Below are 19,747 nucleotides of genomic sequence, written 5' to 3'. Positions count from 1 at the left end.
ATCCTCGGGTTATATAAGAGGACTAAACTAAATAAAACGCAGGCCCAGTTCTGGGATCTGGGCCTAATCACGGCCAAGCGGCTACTCACTAGGCACTGGAAGCGGCGGGAACCACCTACCCCAGCACACTGGTTCGCATCCTTCACTAACTGGGCCAGAGTAGAGGGTACGGCACTTCACCGAGAGGAAATAGCAGGTCTGAGGCAGTTCCCGATTGCACAGCACTGGGATGGTATCCTGGGGTCCCTGCAGGGGGAGGGCGCAGTCAGAGGGCTCACGTAGAGAAAGCAGTGCTGGGCGAGCGACGCGGGGACAACAGCTCAGTGGACGGGAACACCACGCACCGGGCCACCCCCCCCCACACCCGGACGCCGACCACCCAGCGCGCAGACCGCAGACACGGCCAGCCACCCACGCGAGTGCTCACCAGCAGACACCGCCTCACAATTCACCCCCAGCTCCGAGTCGTTAACACCGCTCCCACAAGTGCACTCCACCCCCCCCCCACCCCCTTCCCCTCATATGTTCACATGTTTGTAGTATCGGACTCCTGATCACCGGCTGCTACATCAACAGCTAGGCTACCCCACTTGATTGCTACACGCGCCACTAGCCAGGCCGGCGACCGACGAGACGCCATGGCCCACAGGAGCCGTCCCACTTTAGATCCGCGACCATTTGCACATGCGCACCACTGACCCCCTAATGTACTGACGCATTGTCGGTGTACACCACACCATCTAGAGGGGTATACTTTCAGTACTGTGCAAGCAGGACGGACACGACGCGGCGCAGCCGCGAAAGGAATATTGGGACGCGCCGATACGAACTGTTCTGTTTAGTTTGCTGAATCTATGGTTAGTTCTAGAAATATTGTAAAACTAAGACGTCATTTATGGAAATGCTCACTTGCTGATCGAAGGTAATGTGACCACAATGCCTGTAATCTTATAAGCCAGTGACACGTGGGGCGCAACAGCACACCCTCCCCTGCAGGCCTGCATCCTCACGATCTACCGCTCTTTTGCAGCCGGCCCGCAGGGTTGTAGGCTTAGCTATATGTACTGCACTTTTGAATACTAATAAACGTCTTACTAAAAAAAAAAAAAAAAAAAAAAAAAATGAGTGCCCTATAGAGAGCCGTACCTCCCAGCTTCCCCGGAGGGAAGGTCGATTCAGAGCTCACACAGGGCTCTTGAATAAATAAGCAGCCTCAGCATTCTAGGGACTCCACCCGATTCAGGCATACACCCGCAGCATGGGTATTCTAAAACTCCGACCTGTCGATGTAGACTCCAACACTGAGTGGTCAAAGAAAAAATTCCAGCGACGATCAGAGGATCCGCAGTGAATCATTTGGGGTTGGAATCAGAGGGCACAGGTGCGGCAGCCGCTTCCACTGCTCAACGTACATAGTGACGAGCAGAGTGAGAGGCAACGCTCAAACAGCATGGCAGTATTACAGCGTGGGAGGAGCAGTAAGGAGCTCAGTGCTGTGTCCCAATAACACTATATCCGTACATCAGTGCCCACCATGCACAATCCCACATAGGTTGAAAGCAAAGACAACACTCTTGAAACCATCCATCCACATGGTGTAGAGTGCCAGCCATGTGGACAAGCGCTTCAGTGCCCCACACAACATTAGTAAGCACAATATAAATAATATTATAAAATACAATACAGTCTACCCATCTCATGTGCTTGACTGAGGGCAGGTATTGGGAAATTACCTGTTGGAAATACTTGTCGCAGTTGATAAACTCCTTGTCATGTGAATCCTGAAGTTTATTCGTTTTGATGTACTGCCAAAGTGCTTGAATAATAGCTGACCGGGTCTGTGTGTGTATTCCAAGAAGGCGAGCTAGGCGGGGATCCAACTTAAACTGTGGAGGCTGCTCAAAGGAAGGAGTAGAAAATTAATTAGGGTGAGGGTACTGTGTTAGAAAGTGTTGCAGCAGAGTTTCAGCAGTTATTATATTAAAGTATTGCAAGATATCAACTTTTAAGGTACAGAATACTTTACCAAGAACATTTACGTAAATCATTTAAATAACAGCACAATTCTCTGATGAATTCATTGGAAGAAATTACGAACTAGAAAGGATGGCAATGCAAAGGGCAGCCACCAATCTTTCAGCTGAAATTCCACACATACGCCAAACTCTGACAAGAAAAGTAAGCATGGTAAAACTGAATCTGTCCTGTATCTCCTGGATAGAGAAGAAAAGTCACTCACTGCAGACCAATAATAAAAGTAACTTGTTTTATTCAATACTCCAAACCAAAGTTCTGCCTTTTCTATATTTTGGGGTCAGTTGCTGACCTTTCACATTAGGAAACAACCCAGGGTGATGAGATTTTGAAAACCAAAAGCCGGACGTTGCACAAACACAGAAGAAGGGCTGAAATTTTGCATCAAGTATGGGGCACAGAAAGAGTTAAATGACAGCCCCTGCCAACATAGAAGCACAGATGATGATGCACTTTGGGTAATTGTTGGGACAGGAATCTTTCTCGTGCAGTATACAGGCACCTGTACGGAGCACCCAAAAGCATGTGAATCTGGTACCCTGTTTTTTTGCTTGGCACAGCCACCATGTTAATCTGACTTTGGCTGTGCGGGAGCAGGCTGCCATGCCAGCGCCCTGCTCCTGCATCGCCAAAGCCATATTTAGATCGCCTGCCAGATTCTGACTGGAATCCAGATTGGAAGGTCCTGCGGCAGCTGATTCACTGTGGTGCCTGCTTAAAGGCTCATAGGACAGCCTTAACAGGCACCGCAATGGGAATATCCGTCTGCAGGAACTGGGGGTGCATGCAGACAGGGGGGCCCAACATGTGCCTCCCTGGTGCAGACGCAACAGGGGGCCCTTTGTTTCCTCTATGCCACACTTTTCATGGCGTTCTCACCACCATGAAAACAGTGCAGAATGAAAACTCATAGTAGCCCGCCAAGCATATTGCGGTCTCAAGACTGATCTGGTTGTGGTGGTGCCAATGTGGTCCGACCGCCCAAGTCGTAATAGGGCCTTTGGACCACCGGTGCCCGCACCGCCATGGTGGCTACAGCGTCCTATGGACCAACGTAGTCATAATAAGGCCCAAAGTCAAAATGTGTTTGGTGACCTATGAGGGGGGACAAAGCAGACTGTAGCAACATAGCACTATTGTCCATGTCTTGGATTGATGACATACCGTGGTGGTGGCAGCATACCAGGTTTTAGAGATTTATAGTTCTGGGCAAAGCCTTTCTGCCTGACTCAGAGAATTGCAGTCTACCATCTCACTCGGGTAAAGTTCTGCTGGGATGCGACAATCAGATTCTTGTGCTGTTATGTCATGTCAATATATGTCACGTGTCTCACAGCGAGACTCAATGTATTGCAGCTGTGACCAGTGGGATCTATTTCGGATGTCCCCAGGGTTTACCGTGACACAAGATTGAGGCTGCATGCAGATTCCCCTGACAGTGAAAATATATTGACCGAATTCCTGTGACTGGAAGGCAGAGACTCAAAAATGACACTGTAGAGATGGGTAGGCGCTGCAGCCTTTGCATGGACCATTGTAGTAGGGCCAGGATCACAATACCTGATCAGTGCTCCGGGCACCAAATAGTTATAAAAAAACACACAAGATGATGGACGGAATGTTACACATTGGCAAAACATTCACCCCCAGTCACAGATCTGGGTTTAATCCATCGTTATTTTGCTTACCACGCCATCCCAGTTCAGACATGGCCATATGCAAATCAGTCTTGACCCTGTGTCTCATGGGAACAGTCCAGCCTGAACTGCCAAGCCATGTCTTCCCTGGACCGGAATCAAGCATCCTAGGACCGGCTTCTGGCTATCAACCGTCATCAGACAGGATAGCTTGACTCCAGTGGCGTAGTGAGCACGGGACCCACGTCTGGACATACCCTTCCCACATAGAGTGAACAGCAAAACACACAAGATGATGGACGGAATGTTGCACGTTGGCAAAACATTCACCGCCAGTCACAGATCTGGGTTTAATCCATCGTTAATTTGCTCACCACGCCATCCCAGTTCAGACATGGCCATATGTAAATCAGTCTTGACCCTGTGCCTCATGGGAACAGTCCAGCCTGAACTGCCAAGCCATGTCTTCCCTGGACCGGAATCAAGCATCCTAGGACCGGCTTCTGGCTATCAACCGTCATCAGACAGGATAGCTTGACTCCAGTGGCGTAGTGAGCACAGGACCCACGTCTGGGCATACCCTTCCCACATAGGGCGAACAGCAAAACACACAAGATGATGGACGGAATGTTGCACATTGCCAAAACATTAACCCCCAGTCACCGATCTGGGTTCAATGTATCGTTATTTTGCTCACCACGCCATCCCAGTTCAGACATGGCCATATGCAACTCAGTCTTTACCCTGTGCCTCATGGGAACAGTCCAGCCCGAACTGCCAAACCATGTCTTCCCTGGACCGGAATCAAGCATCCGGGGACCGGTTTCTGGCTATCAGCCGTCATCAGCCAGGATAGCTTGACTCCAGTGGCGTAGTTAGCACGGGATCCACGTCTGGGCATACCCTTCCCACATAGGGTGAACAGCAAAACACACAAGATGATGGATGGAATGTTGCACATTGGCAAAACATTCACGCTCAGTCACAGATCTGGGTTTAATACATTGTTATTTTGCGGGAAGGGTAGGCCCAGACGTGGGGCCCGTGCTCACTACGCCACTGGAGTCAAGCTATCCTGGCTGATGACGGCTGATAGCCAGAAACAGGTCCTAGGATGCTTGATTCCTGTCCAGGGAAGACATGGCTTGGCAGTTCGAGCTGGACTGTTCCCTTGAGGCACAGGGTCAAGTCTGATTTGCATATGGCAATGTCTGAACTGGGGTGGCGTGGTGAGCAAAATAACGATGGATTAAACCCAGATCTGTGACTGGGGGTGAATGTTTTGCCGATGTGCAACATTCCGTCCATCATCTTGTGTGTTTTAACAAATAGTTATAGCCCATAAAAGTTATAGCTCATAGTGAGTAGAAGAACCCTGCAACTGAACGCTATTACTGTGTATAGTATTACCTCTCGTCATGTTAATAAAAAATTGCTATTTTTACAAAAAAAGCACTGCTATGGACAGTATTTTATTGTGTCTGTTGGTTGATAGTTAAGTTTTGAGTTCTTGCCCCACACTAACTCTCTAAGAAAACTCTCACCCATGCTATACTGAGAGTCAGGTATAGAAGGGGTTGCCAACAGCAAATGACTTCCACCACCACAGTTAGCACCCCATAGCTCCTATCTTCCCTGTAGCTCCCGAACAACATCTGAAAATAAGTAGATGCAACTTTTACACACAGAACCATCTCTGTTAGTTAAAATTATTTTCTGATCAGTGTCACCATCTCCCAAGACCAACCAGCCTTTGAGTTGCCTCACTGTAATGTTTCACAGTGCACAGCAGCTAAGAAGCAAAGGCTTGATGCATATAGCATTGTTATTGTTGCAAGGGTCAAATTGGAGGGAAACAACATTTACCATGCAGTCTTTACCACGCATTACACTTATAATGCAGATACCTTTAACACGCATGCCATTACCTCACATATACCTTTACAGCAAATGCCTTTACTAAGTATGCCTTAACCACAGATACCTTTAACACGATGTAAGGAATTAGCAGGATAATAAGAATGTTGAGAAATGGGGTTATTTGCCTTTCGCTAATCTGTTTCATAGTGAACAGTCATATGATGAATCAGTTCTCAATTTTCTTCCTTTACAGGTTTCCGAAAGGGTCATCTTCTTCGCCGGTATCCCCGAACGTCGGTGTGCCTCGAATTAGACAGAGACTTTGGTAAGTATTCTTTATCCTTTCATGCGATATAGTGTTTAGGGGCGGTATGGTGACGAGGAATTTGCACCTTAATTAATAACCTCCACCAATGTGCTAGTACCGGAGGCCAAATGGCACTTTCTCTCTCCGAGTTCCCAGTTAAGGCTTATTCATTTTTACCTCTCTTCTCCCTACCAGACCTTTTAAACTGATCTGTATCTTGGAGAGCCACGCTCCTCCAAGAATGTGGCTGGACAGCACGTGAGACCATCGGCTCCCCTCGCTCTGTCCTGGTTCTTTGGCTGAGACGTGGACCTGTGTCCTTGCCGGCCTTGGATCGGCAGACGAAAGCGCTCAGCTGTGCACTTCATCCATCGCAGTGTCTGTTGTTTTCTTGATGCTGCTAGACCTGCTTGTGCAGTTCTCCTACTTCTTGGATTGTCTCGGCCTTCTGTCCTCGCTCTCTGTGGCCGTCTCCTGCTGAATCCTTTCGGGGTTTAAACAGGAGTCTGGGTGATGAAAGATTTCTGTAGGTCCTGCAGCTCCCATGACTTAACTCAGGGAGGAGGAACACCATTCCAGGAAGTCCTGATTCTTAAAGGGACCAAAGGGACCGTATTCGCGTTCTTCATGAGGAAGGTAAGATGCAAGTTGATGGTATGGCTGCAAATAAAAGAGAGGTACGATGAGAAGGGGGAATTGATCCTCTTTGATTACTCTTTCGCTGAAGTCCTGAAGCGGGTCAGGCACCTTGTGACACACACATTATTGGGTAAGTATATGTACGTATGGACACGTATGAGTGTTATTTGTTGGTGTATATTGCCAAAACATATATATATATATGTGTGTGTGTGTGTGTGTATATATAGTTTTATTAAAAGGTTTAAATATATGTTATTGTGTATTATTATGTAAGTAAACAGGTAGGTAAATGTAAGTATGTATAGTTAAAGGGTTAAATATGTTGATGTGTTTTCGATTATTTTTTTAAATATATGCATGACATTTTTTGTATAGGATTTTTTTATAGGTGACATTTATATATAGGAATTATTTTGAAAATAATTATAAAAGTAAGCGAATAAAGTGTAGGGGTGGATAATAAGGGATATAGGGGTATTGGGAGGGAAAGTGTAGCAATGCTCAAGTATTTATTTTTATACTTGAGAATTTATTTTACAAACATGATTTAATAGGCTTTACTTCCATTATGATTTATATATAAAATATTTACTAAAACTAGGGACTCTCCTTTATGGGTTGAAAGTAAGGGTTATAGTGGTATGGGGGGGGGGGCAAGTGTATTAATACTCAAGTATTAACGGTTATACCCGAGTATTAATGAGAATGTATATAATTTGTAATCCTAACATTTAAAAAAGAAATAATTGCAATTTAGAGAACTAACCTTTCAGTATAGGATGTAAGGGATATTGGGCTTTTGTTGGGGAGATGCATTAATGCTTGGGTATTCATTTTAATACTTGTGCAGTAATTCTCAAATTATGAATTTAATACGTTTGTAATGCTAATAGTATGTTTTAATTTTAAAACCGGAGTATTACTTTTTTTAAACATGATTTTGTAGTTTATTTGTGCTAATAATATTTAAAAAATATTTTAGAACTAGAAAAATAGCAGCTAGGGACAAGCTGTAAGTGATAAAGGGTATGGAAGTGCATGAATACTCAGGTGTTAATTTTAATACATGTGTATTCATTTTAAACCAAAATATATTGCACATTGGTATCACATAACATTAAAATACAAGTAGTTGGGAGATGTACAATATGTTTAACATTTTTATAAAATCAAACATCAAAATATATTTTTTAAATGATCAAATATTTTTAATAATTTTATTGTAGAATATAAAATGACACCAACTTTAATAATCAAAATATGTAATAAAATATATTTTTTATCCGAAAACAATTGTCATAAACAGCAACAAATATATCTTATTTTATAAAAATATAACATTTTCAATAGTCATTTTTTTAAATCCTTTTTAAAACATTTCCCCACGGTTTTCCATTGACTTCAATAGGAAAAATTGTCCTTTTTTTAGTTGAACTTTACGGCTTGATGTAAATGGTTTTGAGGCTGTTTCTACAGTTGGTGAGGCACCACGGTTGAGAAGGGGTGCAAGGAAGAGCTGCGGTCAGGTTAGAACATTTTACTTTACTTTTTCTTAACATATTGGTGGCTAAGCTTATCGTAAGGCGAAATGGGAAAGGGTAGATAGATGATGTGTAGAAAGGAAATATATTGTATTGTTGTTCTAACCACTTTTATATCCCCATACAGTTTGTGTTCATATGTGCTCATCGGAGCGATTGTTTTTTTTCTCCAAATTAGGTTTAAAAAGTTGGGAAAAATTAATGGATAAAACTTTTTTAAACCAATTTGGAATAAAAGCAACATTTAAAATTTTTTGCGTTATGGTTTGTCATGGTTTTGCACATATGAAGACCAAGACCACGACTTAGCTGGAAAAACTTGGGACTCATGGATGGATTGAAATGGATTTTTGGGAGGGAAAATTGTATCGGGAATTTAATGTTTTTACACTTTTTTAACAACTGGATTTTTGGGGGTAATCAAAACTTGGATAATTTTTTTGATTTCTTTGGAGTGCCAAGAAATGGATTGTAAAAGAAGCATTTTTTTTTTAAACAAAACAAGTGTAGGCTTTTTTGCCAATTTGGGTTTAAGCCTTTGTATTTTTGGATTGCTCAAAGACCTTGGTGACAGGTTTTACCAACCAATCAATCAGGGTTTGTAAAGCGTGGCTACTCGGCTGCGAGGGTCCCAAGTCGTGGGGGGCAGCTGATCTGTCTGAGCGCTGGGGTTCAGTCGAAGAGCCAGGTCTTTAGATCCGTTCTGAATTGGGTCAGCAACAGGGATTGTCTGAGGTGGAGAGGCAGGATGTTCCAAGTCTTGTCGGCAAGGTAGGAGAAGGATCTTCCTCCGGTTCTAGTCTTGTGGATCCTAGAGACATGGCAAGGGCCAGCTGGGCAGAGCAGAGGTGTTCGGTGGGTACTTGGAATGAGAGCCGGTGGTTCAGGTATGCTGGTCCTGCGTCGTGGGGGGCTCTGTAGGCGCCCTCCATTTTTATGGAATATCACCAAGAGTCAAAGAAAGCAGACCACTACAGGTTATTGTTTAATTGTGTTAAAAAACGTTTTGTTTAAATGGTAATTGTATTTAAAAATGTTGTTAAATCTGGCGAGTCGTTTTAGAAGTTATTAGTTGAAGTTAGTAGTTTACGATATTTGCAAGATTGTCTAGGCAGTCTGAAGCTACCATCAAACGAAATTGATGGATTTGGGATTTTTACTAATAGTCTCTCAGACATTTTTTTTTTAATCTCCAGGAAATTATGTATATTAGGCTGTGATTTTCCTATAGACTTGTTGAACAAATTATGCCATCCCTCTATGGCACTGTTTGTTTATGCACCTCCTTCTAAACAGGTCGAGTAATAGTTCCACCAGTCAATGGGAAACCCTGGCTTCCTCCTGTGACCCGACCTGCTTAGATGGCCAATACAGTTGTCCTGAAAAATAATTTAGGAGTGGAGACAATATTTCCTCATTTTCTGTAAAGTATTCCAATTATATAATTGATGTTTCGAAATCATCCACATGCTCAGACACAGAGACGTTATTTTTTCACATCATATATTTTAGTTTACTGTTCAAAATGTAATCCTCAGCTAAGAATGTTTTTTTTATTTTTTGCCAATTTGCCTGGGAAAAGTGAAAAAAAACATCCTTGAATTTGTGTGTCAGGGTACATTTTAGCAATAGTATTAAAAATAAAAAATTATAATTTTCCTAGGACCATTATTCACTTTTGTGGATTTTATTACTGATACAAATGCAGTGTAAATTGAGGATTGCTTGTCAATGAGTAAGCTGTGCACTAATGGGACGGTAGTATTGTTAATGGTGGCATGAATACTGTACATTTGGGTGAATGGATGGGGAGTTGCCCTAAAAGTTCCATCAATCATCCACATTTCAGTATTCTCCGGGATTAACAAGTTATGCATTGTACTAAAGATCAGTAATCGTTTGTGAGGGTTCTCCTTGTCATACAGTAGGAAAGGTTAGTTAGTAAAAGTAACTCAAAGTTCAGGGAGGATGGTACTATCAGAGTAAGATTGTGGTGTTATTCTTGGGGGATTACTCACCTGTTTTTGTCTCTGAATCATTCTCCCTAAATTGGGTATTGTGGGCATGCTACTAGCAACGCTCATGGGGATGTTTTGGTCTACCTCCCTCAAAACTGAGCCACAGGGTTCATTGGAGGTGGCTGCTAGTACATTTTATTTGCTGTATGTTTTCTCAAACTTCAATCTCCATTGCAGAGGCAGAGTGGTTATGGTATGTGGTTCTTTCCATGGTGACACCGACTGTAACCACTTTGCCTTTGCATTGAAATTAAAAATACTCAACGCACCTCCAATGACTTTTGGGACCAGCTGATCTCGCCTTATAATCAATGTAGCTACCATGTTTTTCAGCCTGTTTCCTTTTTCTCGATTGGGCGTAGCTTGCTTGATTTCGGTTTTCCATTTTACAATGAACTGTTGGATAAAAAGAGAAAATAAATCACGAGTACAATGTACTAAAAGTGTGCTATAATTTTGTTGACAAAATTCTGTCTGCTAAGAAAAAGATATATAATGCTAATTGATGCAGTCTGTTTTTGTGGTGGGAAAATAGTAAACCTGTTGAAAAAGAGAGAAACATAAGTGTTTGCTAGGGTTATATTCTGTGGAAAGGAAGTTGTTAGGATTGGAAGTTTGTAATTTTTTGCTTAAAATGCATTACCTGGTGGATTTCCTTTCTCTTCCTATGTGGTTCCAAGTATCCAGAGGTTGATTGTAGTGGTTCTGAGTTCAGTCTGAGTTCTTTGCTTCTTGTACATCTATTCAAGAATAAAAAGAAAAGGGTGAATTATTTGCTGATTTTGTTGAGTTCCTGTTTTCTATGCAGTTAGCATGGTTTTGGGGGAAACACTTACCTATACAAAGCTGAATTCATTTCAAAATGATGTACGACTTTTTACTAGTTTTGCGCCCAAGGTGCTGGAATTTCTTGTATTTTAACGCCTGGAAGTGTAAGGAAAAGAAAAAGAGGTACGTAGTATGTGTAGTTTTTTGTCTCCCAGCCACTGTCCAGCACCTTCCCTGAGGTAAGTACTTGGTGGACTTAGAATAGTAATTTCGCTCCCCAGTCACTGTCTAACACATTCCCGATGGTAAGTACTAGGCGGAGTTAAAATAGTAATTTCGCTCCCAACCACTGTCCAGCACTTCACATGAGGTAAGTATGTGGTGGAGGTAGAATGTAATTCTGCCCCCAGTAACTGTGCAGCCCCTTTCCTGAAGTAAGTACCGTGAGGGCTTACATAAATAATTTCTCCCCCCAGTTACTGCCCAGCACTATCCTTTAAGTAAGTATTTGGCTGTGGTAGAATAGGAAATTTTACCCTCCTCGACGCTGTTCAGCACCTTCCCGGAGAAGGTTATAGGTTCTACCTAAATTATTATTTTGCTGTTATTTTTTCACTGGAAAAAAGGGTGGATGGTAACTTGCATTGTTGGAACAGTAGGAAATGGATCGAAGGTGGGGTTTGAAGATAACTTTTAGAATGTCTAAAAATAAAAAAATAAAAATAATAATTGTTCTGATTTTATAGTCAGTATTCTATTAGCATATACTTACTTGTGTAGATAGAGGACACTGTTTGGAAATTTGGTGGGCTGTACTCTCCTGGTCTCAGTGGTGCATATGGTCACGTCAGACCACTGAATACAAAATGGTGGGTTGCAGTTTATATATGTTTTTAGGAGGTAATCAATAATTTGCAAAGAAAAATGCATTTAAAAGTTTTTTTCTCCATGATTTAAACTGTGACTATATGTATTATTCTTTAGGTTGTAAAAAAATAACGCATTGTTCACCTTCTTCACAGTATGCAGCAGCCATCTTGGTTAGGGACAAAGGCCATTCTTTACACTGAATTCAAAGAAAGACAAATGTGTATATGTTAAACATGTCATACTGTTTCATAAACTGTTTGTACTATGTTAATATGCGTTTATTTTTTTATATTTAGGAAATGTTGGGGAAAAAAATAAGTACTGCCTTGGTTTGCGTTATGCTGCCTTGCTTTGTGATAATGTTTTTGTGATTTGCGCAGTGTTGAGATGTTTTGCCATGGGTTGCGTAGTACTTTTGTGATAGAACTATTTTGTGTCACGCTCCGAGGTGTTGTGTAGTTTTTAGGCGTATTGTGTGGTATTGTGTTATGTTGCTTGGAGATTCGCCATGCAAAATCGTTTGTTTTTATAGCACTGAATAGCATCTATCATACTATGTAACTGTGTAAAATCGTTTGTTTTTATAGCACTGTTTTGCTATCATACTATGTAACTGTGGAAACGTGTAATATTTTATGTTAGAATAAGCGACAGCCATTTTGGCTGTGGTGTTCTTTTTGTTTCCTTTGTAATTCTTCCGTCCTCTGCTGCTCATCTTTTCACTCTGCTTGTGTTATCTATTTTAGTTGACCTCCTGACATGGCTAAAAAGCAATGTACGTGCTGGGGGTTATGTTATCTGTTGACTGTTTACTGCTGCCATAAGCATTCCTGCTCCCCCTCCCTATTTGCTGACCACGTAGTCATCCATCTGCCCTTGTTTGCTGATAGCAATTTCTAAACTTGTTCTTCCCATTTCTGTTCACATGCTTACATTGCAACAAAATAGTATAAAAGGGACGATGGTTTGTGAATTCAGTGTGCCTCCTCCTGCAACACTCGAGAGTGTTGTGTGGACGTGGTCCCACTCATGAGTGATTAATAAACTTGATATTCACTCCAACTCCAGTGCCGATCCCTATTTTGTTAGTCTTTGGACCCATGGACGAGAGGGTGACCCTGCACCAGTGTGCTCACTTTTAGGCACATTTCCACAGTTGGCGCCCAACGTAGGACCCCATCGGACACTCGGCCGTCCGAAGGAGTGGCCTTGACAGAGGATCAAAATATTACTGAGGATGCAAACTGCATGAGGAGACCCTTCTCTTTGCAGGCCGACGTGACTTTTCTGGTTTTCCTGATTTGACCCTCCGGGTGGTGGCCGGTCTCGACTGGGGCTTTCTTTGGCGTAATTCTGCAGTGACCATGAGGTCCACCAGAGATCGGCAGGTGGGAGTTGGAGACTTCTGCTTGGTAAGGTCGCTGAAGCGGCACTCTTGAGTTGTTTGGCTTGGTTTTTGGTTTGGTTTTTGTATTCACTCTTTGCAAAGATTGGAGGCAGGTAATGTAGAGATTTCTTTCTTTTTTAGAATATTTGTTTGGAGTAGTAATATTTTACATATACTTGGAAAAAGTGCCTGTTCTCAGCACACTCCGTAAGTGGTGCTGTTGCTCTTGTGGTACCAAGATTAGTCTGGAACAAAGTCAGCCGGCTCCTCCAGAAAGGACACCCAATACCTCACTCAGGGCTTATTAAGTGCCAAAGCTACAGGCAGTGAGGGATGCCCCTTGTTTGCTTGTGGCTACTGGTGTGCTCAGGACTGTGATAAGTTGGCCTGGTATATGCCTTCCACTAGTTATAGTAGGCACCTTGTACCAGTCCAAACGACCCTTATTGATGATTAGGTTAAGGACAACCTTTATTGAAAGCTATCCTAGTGGTAGCTATGGAGAGTAGCCTTCAGGCTAAGTCTTGAGGAATGTAAAGCAGCTTCCTTTACCAGATTATAACCTCTTGAATCACCAAATGAAAGGAGAACCACACAAACTATATATAAAATATATGTATTTATTACTAAACACACTCTACTAACCTCTTTATGAGATAAGAGAACAAGGCACACAATATTACAGTACTAGAACAACAGTAAATAGCACAATACACAGCGGCCTCCAGGGGGAGACCGAACCATATACTAAGAAAGTGGTATAACAACCACTACTTGACTAGACACAGTGCCTAGAGCACATAGAATCGCTGGGAACCCAAGGAACAACCCAAGGTAGTGACACAGGGGATCCACGGGGGATGCGTGCAGTGTGAGAACACAGCCGCAAGCTCCGTACAATCCTATGGGAAAGTCGTGATTGGAATTTTAAAGATTAAGGACACTTAGGAGAGGACTTTGCAAAAACTTTTTCAAATTTAGAAGGTTGTAAGGCCAGCACCCATGTCAGCACCGGAGTACTTGTGTTACCTAACCCAGGGAAGTAGGATGCATAGGTGTCAAAAGGTGTTAGGAATCTTCGTAGTTTTCAATGGCGTGAGCGCTGCTGCCGGGAAGAGGAGAAGTGTCCAGGGCGATCCAAGCCTGGATCGGAGCTGAGAAGAACTTGAAAGCAAAGGGGACAGAGTCTGGGTCATTTCAGGAGCTCGGTAGACGAATGCCCACCGATGTCGGGTGTTTCAGGTGCGAAGAGGTGAAGCTTGACTCTGCAGCCACGGGGACCAGGAGATGTCGATGACGACCAAAGTCCGCAGGCGAGATGTCACACGAAGGATGTCGAGTGCCGGGGGGGTCAGTGTCCGGATTGGAGACCAACAAGCCTAGGCAACTGCAACCCACACAGTCAGAGAAAAGATGCTTCGGTGAGGACCAGCAAGGTCCTGGGGGCTCCCCAAGCGATGGAGAGTTAGGGCTCGTCTGGAGCAACCAGGAAAGCCCACTGAAAGTTAAAGTTGTCTTCAGAGGGACCCACAAGTCGACAGACCAGGGATCGCAAAGGGACCTCGAGAAGAATCACAAAATACCAGCCCAAGGACACTTGTGCAGTGTAGGCCAGTAATCTTTGGTGGAAGCACTGCTCGGAGCTTGGACTACAAGTAGCCCAAAGCACAGCCTCAGGCATTGCCAAAAAGCCTATGCTGCTGAAAATGTGCACGGTGTCCAGGGATACGGGTTGCACAGTCCCCACAAGGGCTGCGAGTCTCGGGTTTGCTGAGAGCACTGTTCGGCCTCGGGGAAGCTTAGGAACCCACCTCCCGTGTTGCAAAATCTTCGAAGTACGTCAGGTGATGCGTTGAGGTGCCTGCCTTGCAGAGGAGTAACTCCTTTACTCCAAGGGAGATTCTTCTGTCGTCCAGCAAAGCGTAGATCGTCGAAGGATACTTGGTTTCTGTAGGAGAGTTTAGTCCAGGTAAAATCTAAAGTCCTGTAGTCAGGTGTTCCTACCTTACAACCCAAGGAATGGGTGGGACAAACTCTGGAGACCCAGCTGTGGGAGGGTCAGGACAGAGGGGTGGCTATACCCATGTCCTTTGTCAAGTGTCGCACCAGAGCAGGGACTGATAGCCCCTACAACCGGTTTGAGCTGGACTATGCACAGGGACACCAAATGTGCCCCCAGTGCAGACATCAAAGCACTCTGAGTGCACCCACCCAGCCCCAATACAGTAAAGCCTGTCTGGAGGTGGTCACACCTCCCTGTGACAGGAAACCTATTGTCCAGCCTCCCCTGCCGGAGTTTCATCCAGCAGCAGGAGGGAAGACTTGTGTCTGTGGCTGGCAGCATCCATTTTGTGATACCAGAGTTCTGCAAAGCTGGTATCGGGTGTACTGGTGCTGTCATATTTCTCCCTCTAGGAGGGTGGAATCATACCTCCCCTGCCAGTTACTGGTGCGGAGGTATGATTCCAAGGTGTTTGACACCAAACATGACATGTTTCAATGCAGCCGTTTTAAAGTTAGCATTTAATGTAAGGTTATAATTCACTTAAGAGTATATGGTTGGCTGCATCACAAACAACCCCGGAATAGAAGTTCCGAAGGCTGCAGAGGGGCTCTGCTCATGCATGGGCACCCTCTCACATAAAACCCAGCACCCTGCCTTCACGATTGATAAGGCCTGTCATAGGGGTGACTGATAGGTTTATATGAGCAGTGATATGGATAGATATAGGGAACCTATATCCAAGTAAGGGGTGCATACACCACCTTGCACAGGCTGCTGTAGCAGACCTGTTGTGTCATTTTGAATGGTCTCCCAGGGGTGGATAATACATGCTGCAACCCCTGAGAGGCCTCTGGGATACCTATGCCCTGGGTATATAGTATACCATATACTAGGGACTTATAAGGGTACCCCAGAATCCAATCTGGCGTGTACCTAAAGTACATGAACAACCAATTTAGGGACAAAGCAGATAGTCTGACTGGTTTCCTGCTAATCAGGACCCAGTCTATGTCGAAAACAGTGAAACATCAGCAAAACGTGGGGGTAACTATAAGAAGCAGATCCTACTCTCCTACAAGGACTACAATGCCCACCACCACCCAGGACAAGGAGGTGGGCACTTTCTGACAATCAGCGCTCATTAAGCGCCAACGCTACCCTCAGTGTGGGATGCCCTTTGCTTGTTTGGGGCTACTGGGGCGCGCAGGGTTACAATGCTCACAACTACCCAGGAGAGGAGGCAGCCACTTCATGAGAATAAGAGCTTTTTAAGCGCCAAAGCTACACTCAGTGCGAGATGAGTCCAGGCCAAGAGTGGGCAGTCTACACCAGTCAGAGGCCAGAAGAGTCCGGAGAGGGTCCCCTCTCTTGGCTGTGGATCCTCTGAGCAACATACTTTCTACTCATATTGGTGCGAGTCATTTTATTCCCTTTACTTAATCGATTTGAACTAATTTACAGTGCTTATTGAGCAGCACGAATTAATTGATGCTGGGTTTCAACCATTATATGGTTTGTAAAGAATCAACTTAAATTAGCACAATTATTGTAGAGCAACACGTGATGATGGTTAAAACAAAGGCTTAAGATGTATTACAGGGTGCTGCTAAACCAAAGAAATAGACAAAATTGAAGGTGAAAGCATCTAGCAATTGTATATTAAGTGAGATAGATGTCTTGAAAGAAGAAGATGAGACAGTCCTTCATCCCCAGTCCTCTCTCTCCATCACAAGCAATGACAAGTTAATTGCTTAACTCTTCACCAGACTTCAAAAGAAAGCTCTGTCAGTGTGCCCCAGGCATTATATAGAAGTCATGAGAGTAACACTATAGCTCAAGTTTATGCTGATGGGCCGCCACAACATAGCACTCTTCACTCTGTATTACCACCACAAGAAATAGTAGTGACAAGTGCAAACAGGTATCCAGTCTTGGCAAATGAGAAAGTAGCCAACGACCCTAGATTGCTGGGAGGAAATATGCTCCATAACCCAAGTTCTTTGCCAGATGCAAGAAGTATAGATCTTGTCCAAACCGTGATCGAACTTAAAGCAGAAACTGTAGAACTAAAAAGCATAATAAATTATATAGTAAAAAATGTGATTGGAGCTAATCAAAGAAATAGCATGGCCCTAGTAGGGCGACTGAATAAAACAAGTGTAGACTCAGTGACTCAGTGTAAAAATACAGAATTACATTAATAACCAGTGAAGAGAGCACGTTTTTCCCTCTGTCAGCCAACTACACAATCGTGAGGGACATGTCACCAAAGCTTTGAATTCTCAACGACAAATGATCTTCAGGGGAAGGAAGTCAAGCAGTATACAATTGCATGCTCACACTCCCATTGAAATTTCGCGTTAACATCAATCAAGAGAAATCTGTCATTTTGATCAAGCCCGATTGCTACACCTGATAAAAGAAAACAATGAAAGCTCCCCACCCAATTGTGTAAGAAGGCGGAGTGGAGAACCCATAATAAGCATGAAAAAGACAAATTCAGTAAATAGCAATATATACAAACACAATGTGGAAACGCTATGCCCAGGGGTTAGGGAGAGGATGAGGCCCCACCCATCAACAAAATCATTTATCAGATTCGTAAGATACACAGTTGTTGTAAGGGGATATGTTCGGACATCATGAAGGCAAAACTCCATTCAATATCGGATAAAAAATTTGATTATATTGAAACCACATTAGCCTCAAGGGTACTGTGCAATGGCCTAAGTGCTTTGGAACTTCGCTATCCCCCAAACTGTGAAAAAAAGATTTGTTTGAAATATAATCGACCAAAGGCCAAAACCATGAGGAATTATCCAATCGGGTCAACGTTGTAACCCGAGAGGCCCTCTCTGAGTCAGAAAAGGGAGGCCTTATTTTATGTTCAAGGGTCATGCATTTAAATGTTACACCCAAAATTGACTCAATTTGGTATAGGAAATTACTATCATGGTCAAGTCAAGTCAAAGATAAAGTTTATTTAGACAATTGGTCTTTAAACCGCATAAAACATGACATTTCACATAAATATTCTAAAAACGTTACAAATTAATTAACCCACGCCATTCTAGGAGCCTGATTTTCATGTATTTCCTCTCAATTTTAACACAATGCTCCATACATAAGACATATTCACACCCATATATTACATATATAATCCAAATAGCAGTAAAACCCTATTTTAAAATATTTTAAAAGGATATATAAATAAAAGTTCCGTAAAATCCCTATGCATCATAACTTCAACCTAGTTTACAGCCAGCAATTTGCTATTCCACAAGAAACCTTTTTACAGCCTGCATATACTTTGCAATGGCTATTGTAATTTCAAGATTTGTCATGTCAGTGAGGAGTTCAATTGCTTGTGCACATGACCAAATACCATATTTTAAAAAGATAGGGCGTAAAAACGGTTTCCGCTGAGCTAACAATTTTTGGCAGTCAATCAGGATATGTAAGCTATTACATTTCATACCCATACTACATGTGCATTTGCCATCAGGTCGCATCAATTCTGTTTTTATTTTACCATTTGACATAGCAGGATTGATACCAATTCTCAACCTTAGTACTTTCAATCTAAGCATTGGTTAGGTAATATGTCTACATGATTTCTTTCACCCAACTATTTCTCAGAAACTTCACAGATTCTTTCTTCCTCAGGTACGCCATATATTCCAATCTAGATGTTTCCTTCCCTAATGTTCTGAGTACACTCTTTATTTTCTCTATATGCAGTGTCTGCCTATCAATTTTCACCTTCAAATTTTCACAAATGGTGTGGAGTTTCTTTCTTGCCGCTTTGGCCCATTTTAGTCCACTATGCTGATTCTCCTTCTTACACCACTGTAACACTTTCGTATCTTCACCTATTTTTAATTGTTTCCAAAATCTAAGTAGGCCCACTTGCAACTGTACATTCCATGAAGTCATGCCCAACTCCAATCTAATTGCCTGTAACATAGATTAGCTAGGCAATTACATTGATTTTTTTATTTTGATATTTATAAAGCGCAGCAGTCACCCGAGGGCATCAAGGCGCTTGAGAGAGGCCGTACATACCACAGAGTCCAGAAGCAAAGCGAAAGAGCTTCAGCTCACCGTTTAGCTGTGAACAGCCAGGCCTTAAGGGCTTTTCTGAACGGGAGCAGAAGAGGGATAGATCTGAGCGCCAGGGGTAGGGAATTCCAGAGCTTACTCGCTGCCACTGAAAATGCCTTATCCCCCCACTTCCTCTTCTTGGTTCTTGGTACCAGTAGTTGCATTTGAAGTGAAGAGCGAAGTAATCGGCTTGGGGAATGCCATTTGAACATGGTCTTCAACCTTAAGGGGTAGGAAGTGTTCAATGACTTATGGACCTGTGACGAGGGGGACCCGGACTCGGGCCCTCCAGGCTTACCTGTTACTATCTCCCCTCTTTCCGAACAGCATACCGACTCCTGGAAGACGACGGACGCGACGTTCAACCCCGTGATGTACACCGAGGACCAGTGTACTTTAACTGGGCGGAGCTGGACCCTGACCCCGCCCACCTACCTCTGGTAAAACCCAGCCCGGAAACCCCACAGGTGTGTGATTCACCCGGAGGCAGAGAAGGAGAGTGGCGGCGAGACGACGGAGTAGAGAGGAAGAGCGGAGGTCGGAGGAGGCGAGAGAGGAAGAACGGAGGTCGGAG

General features: G+C 43.4%; 1 protein-coding gene across 4 annotated transcripts in view; it reads right to left on the bottom strand.

Annotated features, from left to right (window-relative positions):
- SMARCD3 (SWI/SNF related BAF chromatin remodeling complex subunit D3) overlaps positions 1-19,747 on the bottom strand; it is a 1,739,068-nt gene that overhangs the window by 701,100 nt on the left and 1,018,221 nt on the right. For all 4 annotated transcript variants that reach the window (XR_013601619.1, XM_078662891.1, XM_078662892.1 and 1 more), the window contains one exon: positions 1,734-1,895. Coding sequence is in view for 3 of the 4 variants with exons in the window: in XM_078662891.1 (XP_078519017.1) it covers positions 1,734-1,895 (162 nt within the window). In the remaining variant the exon portion in view is untranslated. The remainder of the gene's footprint in view (positions 1-1,733; positions 1,896-19,747) is intronic.

The sequence above is a fragment of the Lissotriton helveticus genome, chromosome 10 (genome assembly GCF_964261635.1).
Source record: "Lissotriton helveticus chromosome 10, aLisHel1.1, whole genome shotgun sequence".
Lineage (NCBI taxonomy): Eukaryota > Metazoa > Chordata > Amphibia > Caudata > Salamandridae > Lissotriton > Lissotriton helveticus.
Note: the sequence above shows the minus strand (reverse complement) of the source record. Positions and strands in the feature narration are given on the sequence as shown.